Source organism: Pempheris klunzingeri, chromosome 19 (genome assembly GCF_042242105.1).
Source record: "Pempheris klunzingeri isolate RE-2024b chromosome 19, fPemKlu1.hap1, whole genome shotgun sequence".
Lineage (NCBI taxonomy): Eukaryota > Metazoa > Chordata > Actinopteri > Acropomatiformes > Pempheridae > Pempheris > Pempheris klunzingeri.
This window is the reverse complement of record NC_092030.1, coordinates 14,687,287-14,695,476: the sequence shown is the minus strand read 5'-3', so window position 1 is coordinate 14,695,476 and position 8,190 is coordinate 14,687,287. Positions and strand designations below refer to the sequence as shown.

At 40.6% G+C, this 8,190-nt stretch overlaps 1 protein-coding gene across 1 annotated transcript; it reads right to left on the bottom strand.

Annotated features, from left to right (window-relative positions):
• Nucleotides 1–2,186: 2,186 nt before the first annotated feature.
• On the bottom strand, nucleotides 2,187–7,953 carry LOC139219190 (alpha-synuclein-like). Its single transcript, XM_070850996.1, has 5 exons — nucleotides 7,833–7,953; nucleotides 7,646–7,675; nucleotides 6,472–6,614; nucleotides 2,892–2,963; nucleotides 2,187–2,293 (listed from the first exon to the last, which is right to left on the bottom strand). Exons 1-5 carry the CDS (start codon nucleotides 7,951–7,953, stop codon nucleotides 2,276–2,278), a joined length of 384 nt encoding a protein of 127 aa, XP_070707097.1. The 3' UTR covers nucleotides 2,187–2,275.
• Nucleotides 7,954–8,190: the final 237 nt, after the last annotated feature.

The window sequence follows — 8,190 nt, the reverse complement described above, 5'->3', positions numbered from 1 at the left end:
GTCAATGCATTGGTGAACATTAAGGTTTGGATTGCATCGATCTGCGTTATAATAGATCACAGAGAAGGGGCATTATTATTTAAACATGCTGTATGCCAGTTCGTTACCAGTTTAATACGTTACATTGTGTCATGACACTAAAGCTGTGGGTGAACCAGGACTTCCATCAGGATTTTTCTCACAGCTGCAAATTATGAATCATGAAAAAATACAAAACGTGAACATCATGATGTTGTCACTATACCTGTCCCTGCATGATAGATAATACCAACAGGGAGTAATCGGCTACAGAGATGTTCCATGAAACCGCAGTCGGCTGGTATGTGGATAATAACAAGTGAGGATGCTTGCAAGCCCAGGTCTCTCTGCAGGATTCATTAGTAAGGAAAGGAGGCGAAAAGTACAGAATCAAATGACTCACCCGGTTTTCTTGGGAGCACTGATCTTAATGGAAGCGCTTCAAGTTATTCAAGCTGCACAAAAGCCTCGATTACAACTGGCTTTAAACATGTTTTTGAAAAGGGGATTTTTTTAAACCCTATTAATGGCACTGTATTTCTTTTTTGTACATAGGTTTTTCTCTTGCCTACTTTCAAGTAGTGCAGTCCATAAAGACATAATACAGCTGTACATGGATGTGCAGTGAGCAACACACCACAGCACAGGCGGTTGCTGGGCAAATGAAAAACATGAGGCAATGTTGAGCAAAAGCTGGCGATGCATTCGCTGGTCTTGGAGTTAATGGGGCAGAACTGTCTCAGAGGAAAGATGCTGGAAGAGATGGTTGCAAGGACAGACCTTTGTTAGTGCATGTCTTCCTCCTCTTTCCTTCTTGGCACACACTGAAGAGACTGCTGCTGGACAGCTGGGTACAGCACATAGTCAAGGCCAATATGGTTTATTGTAATAACATGCCAGTGTTAGAGGCAAGATTAATACTCCCTTTAAAGCAAGTGCTAGAAGACATCATTTCAACTGATCCAGTAGTTATAAAACCTCATATTAGGAAATCCCCGAAAGAGCAATTTGTTGTTGGTGCATGAGCACATGTCCTCTGTTGTCTGCAGCAACATACTACTATATCACAGTAATTTGCTTTGCATTTTAAAACACCAATCACAACAACATACTGCTATAATACAGCAATATGAGCCTTTACTTTTTTGTGTGTGTTTTGTCCTTGGGTACTCGAAACCATGCTATTTGCATGCATTGTGCTTCTTTAGAGATTCATGCACATGCTTGCATTTTTTCCAAGAAGTCAATTTAATTCAAATTTTAGTCAAATTTCTCTTCCCTATGCTCACACTGCACCATATGTGGCTCTGCTTCTTCAAAAAGGTGTATTTAGCTGTTTTTTTATATTCTTATTTAGTTAGAAAAGAGCTGATTTATTTGAGGACATCTTCTAAGATACATTTTTAGATCTGCATCCCACTGATATCTTTAGGTAAATAATCCCACATTTCTGCAGTCTCCATAATTCCTCACAGGGGCTTATTTTCACTGATGCTAAAAACATTATTGACGCCACGTATCAACATACAAATAAGTGACCAAAACAACAACACACGTTGTGCATATTTTATTCAACACTTAACTCCAAATAAATTCACATCACAGCAGTTAAGCTGAGTAGTTCTACATGCTCTTGGTTTTCAAAAGTCCAGTTCAGTATGAGATATATTTGTTATAGCAGTGATAACTTATAAAATACAATGTGAATGCACAAATAGCTCAGCACTTTATAGTCCACCGCAAAAAACAGTGACAGTATACAGACAAAAATAGAGAATATTTTAATGCTTCCATTTCAAACATATCACTGTAAATAGTTCGTTATTATAGAGACACTTAGGTGTTTGACTTGGTACATTGTGGAATATTTCCATGTTTGAGTTATTAACATAGCCACGAAGTTAGACAGAAAACATACACACACACACACACACACACAGTGACCAGGTGGTGTTGTCAGTGGAAGGGACTCACTGCAAATGACAGCTGGTCACAGATGACACACACCTGAGGTCCTTTTCAGGACTGATGTGTAAAAGGCACACACATACGCACGCACCCACACAACATCCCTCGTTCTCTACAACATTTACACATATACTGCTGTACATACGTACCGCACACACGTGACAACACAAACAGACACACACACGAACGTTGGGCACAGACTCCACGAAGGACCAAAACGAGGCACAACGGGACTTGGCAGAGCGACATGGAATGTTTCAGTCATTGATCTTTGAAGCTCTTAACCAGTTTAGCCATCGGTGTCCTCCTGAGAGAGAAGAGGGACGAGAGGAGGGCGGTGAATTTACTCTGCTGTGTCTGAACTACCTTGAACACAACATCCCCATACAGCATAATGACATTCCATCACAGGACCCAGTTGAGGCAATGCTACAACACCCATTAAAATGGCTTAGTTGTTACTCAATTATTTCATTACTTTGGCTGCTCAAACTCAGTCTTTGTCCTCAGCAAGATTTAGTTTTTGTTTTTCAGCGTTGGAAGAATATTTAATAGGCTTGGATGACAATCAAGACTAATATGTATGCAATTTAGCCATCTTTAAGAATGAATGCCTCCACTAAAATGTCACATACTGTGGAAACATTTAAATCAAATACATTTGAATGTTATTATGAATGTCTTTATGCTCCTTCACTTTTATATTTCAGCTGATTTAGTAAGATCATTTTTAGCTTCTCATCTTTTTTATGTCTTAAGGTGCAACAACTGCTTACATCAGTATTTGAATACAGCAGTATTGGCATAATCTGTTCTCTTTCAACTGTTTCTTCCTTAGCTTTGAAATGCAGCTTCATATTACTGACTGTTGTTTTTATGTCAAGAAGTTGCCACTGCAGTCTCACCTCTGTAGCATCAGCAGGGTCAGTATCAACCGGTGACTCTGCCATGTTCTGTACTGCTGAGGCGTCATCACCCTGGAAAAAAGGTAAACATTTTCTTTATTTTGAATATGATCCAGTTTGATATATGCACAATCTTAAGGGAGTTTATGTGGGTGTAATATGAAAATAGACCAAAGAAGAAATGACAAATATGACAAATGTTTAAATTTTCTACATTTGTGCACAAATACTGTCTCGTGATCGATCCCTTACCCTAACAAAACCAAACCTTAACCACAGTTGTGTAAGGCCAGAAAATAGTTTAGTTTTGCTATGCGTGTTTTGTAAAGCACTGACAAATGACACTGTTGTACTATACCTCTATGTGTCATTCTGAAAGCAGCAACAAACGATGTGCAAGGGGGGCCTTGATTACTACGTGCCATTGAACTGACCTTCCTTAATGAGGAGCGGTCACAGTGCACTGACGTGTGTGTGTGTGTGTGTGTGTGTGGATGCGTATGTACGTGACACGCTCAACAGCGGCTGACATAACCTTAAACCAGTTATTGCACCTTCTCCTCCTGCTGTTGCATTTAACACCACCCATCAAGCCTCCATCTGTTCACCCAGCAGAGCCAGAGAGACGCGTGCTCACGTACACACACACACACACACACAAACAAACATACACCGAGACTTCAGTACGCCAAAAAAACACTGCCTTGTCTATTTACAGTGGTTAGATTCAACTTTGGCCAAAAGTCAAAGATTTGTTCACTTTATCGGACAAATCAAACCTGAAATATCTGCGTAAATCATAATCTTCCAAAGCAAAATCAACGTAACACCTCAACTGAAATCTTTGTATTGTTTCAAAGCAATTTTCATCTGAGATCGCTTCCTAGGGATGTGAAATACAGCAGCCTCTTTTATCGCATGCTGCTGAAAAGATCTGAGCAACAAGATGTGTTAGTTGAGACCATTTTCTATGTCATTATTTCCATTTCCTGCCATGCATCCTTCTGAGCTCCTCACCACTCTGCCTACAACTTTGCCTGCTCCTCTATCTCATTGTCACTTTCCACTCCTTCTACCTTTCTGGCTTTTGTGTCCCTTCAGATGAGTCACCAGCAGCTGACGAATTAGTGAAACAACTAGATGAGGAGATTAATCAGACTCAGCATCCCACCTTCCCCTGTTGCCTGGTGTGTGTGTGTGTGTGTGTTGTGTATCTATGTGTGTGTCAGACTCTCTCTCTGATGGGCTCTCTCAACCTTGCATCAATTTTTAAATAAAATCAATATTAATGGCGTTTAATGGCTGAGCCGCTTGGGAGTGATGGCAAATGAGGACAATCGGCTGCTGTCTGCATGTCAATCTCTCACTGGAAAAGCCAGGAATTTTTCACTTTTTTTTTGTGTGTGTTTCTTCTATAAATCAGCCCACCATCTCCCCATCAGTCAGTCCGCTCTGTGTCTGCTTGTCCATCTGTTTGTCTGTTCTGCATGCCAGTTTGGCTTGTCAGCGTACTTCATAATGAGGCTGATCACTTTCCAGGTGGAGCTCCATCAGTGTTTTATCCCTCAGGGTGAATACTGTGATTAGCTATCCACGTGCCTTAATAACACAACCGCTGACAAAGATGAAATGATTGAGTTGGACGTTTGTCGGAAACCCCACAAGCACCTTTAGATAATGAGATCAAATGCATGGGATGAAAATAAATTGATAAAAGAGTTGCTCAAATTTTTTCAGTGTAGTCATTGGCAATAAAACTATTTCATCAGTATCTTTTTACATATTACAGCCAATTACAACAGAGCTGAAGTGTGTGTGTGTGTGCACGTGTGTGTGCGTGCTGTTATCTCTCAGTGTCTTGTTGTTATGGATTCCCCTGTGCGCCTTTGCTAATTAAGGGATGGGAGATTAAGCATCACAACAAACAATCAACAAAGTGTTTGCGGTGCCCAGGGAGATATTTGATTGGCTTATCATTTCCTGCTACTCACAGCGACGTTATGAGAAAGGAGGGTAATTACAGGCAAATTTAGTCCTTCCTTCACAATTATATCCAATTTTAACACGTTATTAATCCAGATAGCTACCACGGGGAAGTGTAACTGCTGGGAAGTGTAACAAAAAAACAGTGATAACATTGTTTCTCAGTGTAAAAAAGCAGAGCATGAACATGAGGGCCATCTGTTCTTCTTGTAAAGTTTGTCAGGAGCTGGTGTAAAGTAAAAGGGAAAATGAGGAGATTTAGGTTGTGGATCTTGTGCACATTAGAATTAAAGTTATGTTTGCGTCACTCATTGAAACCCAGTGTATATGTTTCTGTTTAGGACCGTGTTTATGCGACCGTGTTTTACAGCCTTCTTTTTGTTATTTTGTGCGGCTTAGACCTTCAAGTGTTTGTATGATACACTAACAAAACCAGGACCCACATTTCCAAAACCACAGATACCTATACGTTTTTTCACATGTGAAAAACCTGATGTGATTTTGAACATGTTCTCTACATTGGTTTTTATTGATAAAAAGTTTATTTTTGTGAGGCTATATACAATACGAGGTCTAAAATACTGTAATCATCCTAATCTGTAACCCATAGGTTTTTAAATGACTGTGAATGTCCTAAATGGTAGCTATAGACCAGACTATATCAGCAATCAAAATCCTTGCCAAGGAGAAAGATGAGGTAAAAAAGAAAAGATACAGACAGCAAAAAACAGAAAACACCCACTGAAAAAGGAAAAGGAAAATCATATTTCATATTTGACTGGTGTCGCAGCAGTAAATTGTTTGCTATGGTAAACTGCCTTCACTTCCTCCTCCACCTTTGGACAAACAATGGCCAGACTGACTGATGAACAATGCAGGAAAGCCAACAATATGTAACGGCTTTCATTTCAGCGAAAAAAAGACACAGCAGATATGAGAAGTGGTGACAAATGACTCAAGGTCAGGAGGCCATTTTGACACAGTGAAGAGTTATAGCTGGCAGCCACTGTCATGAAATGGAGGGATGTGCTGTTCTGTGCTGTGAGCTACCGTTTCTAAAGGTGTGTTTAGCAGAACATCAATATGTGCAGTCATTAAGTGTGGTCAGACAAATGAAAGCATTCAGGATAAACTGAAATTTGAATTATTCTCACTTTTCATGTAAGGAAATATAAGATACAAGGTTATTCTAGTGTAATTCTAGTGTAATCTGTGTATATTTTCAACAAAAAAAGGAGAGGATAAAACATTTTTGGACATATTTTTGGGAACTGTTTCAGCTTTAAGCCTCTGGGTAACCATTTGACAGCAGCTGACTTACATTTGAACACACCTTAACAACTCCAGTGCCTTAGCAGGTTAGCTGCTTGTGTAAAATTTAAGCAATGTTACAAAATAATTCCAGTGCCTGCCCAAAAAGACATTACTCCAATCAAACTACAAAGCCAGCATTATCAGTCTGACCCAAAAAGTCACACCCTCACTGCTAAAGGCGATACTTTCATTGGCAGAAAAGCAAATAAAAGCAAAAAAAACAATGATAAATCCACTGATTTCTTTACAGAATTTCACTTTAAATTGAAAATATCTTTCTTACTTGTTTGGCTGGATCCTTTTTGACCAATCCAGTGGCCGCGGCAATACTGCCTGCACCCTCCACAGTTTTCTGGGCCACGGCGGTAACCCCGGTAACCATGGCTCCACCCACCTGAGACACTCCAGACACAGTTTTACCTGCAACTGTAGGGAGCAAAGAGGAAGAGAGGAGGAGGAGGAGGAGGGTGTGTATCTCTATAGAGCCTCTATACCTGTGAGGATTAACAGGTAAAGAAATACATAAACATGACACAGATGTCACAATACTATATCAGCATAGTAAATCAAAGCAACCTTCCTATTTAGTGTTTTTAAATGTGGTGGAGGATGGCCGCCTTTATCTGCTTGTTGTATAATTTTTGCATTTCAGTGCATCTTTTTTGAGGCATGTTGGAAACAATATTTTTTAAAGTCAGTGAGTCTTTCCTCTTAAATCAAGGCTAAAAATGTCAGCCAGTAGACATTCTCTGTATGTAACTGATGAGCCTGCAGATCCATTTGCATCGGGTGTTTGACTGTGGGTCGCTCTGTGCTGCTGCATTTTGATGTCTTGTTTTGCTGTTCTCTACACCAACCTGGCGGGAGTTCACAAGTTAAATTCGAGAGGATGCAAGATTTTTTGAACTGCTTTGCTTTAATGAGCAACAAGCCAAAAAGGTTGGGCACAGACGCTCTGCACCACATGGAGACTGAGTCCTTGGGTGTTGCACATAATGATTAATCACAACTAAGCTGATGATATCTGCCTATGTGGACCTCCTGAAAACAGATTATAAGATCATAGGTCTAATATAACCTGCGTGGCCCCACTGAGAAAACGATATCCTCCTGCATTTGGTGGCTTTAATAACGCACTAACTTTACTTGCACCTATAGGATACAACCATGGCAATTTCCCTGGTTGCCTATAACATTCAGTCTCTCTTGGCCGCTTTGCTTGTTATGTATGAGAAATGGCAGCAAGGCCCAGCCCGTGGGGAGTTAGGCAGGTTGGGTAAAGTGTTGAAATGTGACACGTATTCACCTTCAGAGTTACGGTACATCTCTCTTACTGAGCACTTGAGGATCCGGTGAGATGACCCCCTTTTTGCTTTTATGTCAAAGATCTACTTGTGTAAAAATGTTGCCAACAAGAGAACAAATGCATTCAAGCCTGAATTAATTCATGGTGTTACCTGTTGTGACTCCATCCTTTGTTTTGGTGCCTGAAAGGAAATGCAGGTGAAGCTCATTTAGTCAGAAGTAATAATAATGATAATAACAATATTATTGATAATAATAATGAACCAACAGCGTTTTAACGCTTTGTGTGCCATTTGTCTAGTAACATGACGATCAATAAATTTAATCCCCAGCACCCACCGACAAACATAACCCCATCTTTCGTCATCTCAGCTGCTCCAGTCACTCCCTGCTTGGTTTTCTCCGCTGCTGCCACGACCCCATCCTTGGCTTTAGAGAAACCCTTCATTAAGGCGTCCATGGCTGCTTGATTGGCGCACACACAGCTGTGGGGATGTCAAAACAGGTGCAGATGAGAAAGCAGCCTTTCTCGGCGTTAAAACGTGCGACAAGAAAGACACACACACACACTTACACATACTTACACACACACTCACACACGCACAAACAATGCCACCGCCCCACTTCCCCTCTCTGACAGGCTTGTCCAGCCGTGTGAGATATTTGCAGAGCAGCCCTGCTCTGAGGCTGCACAAAA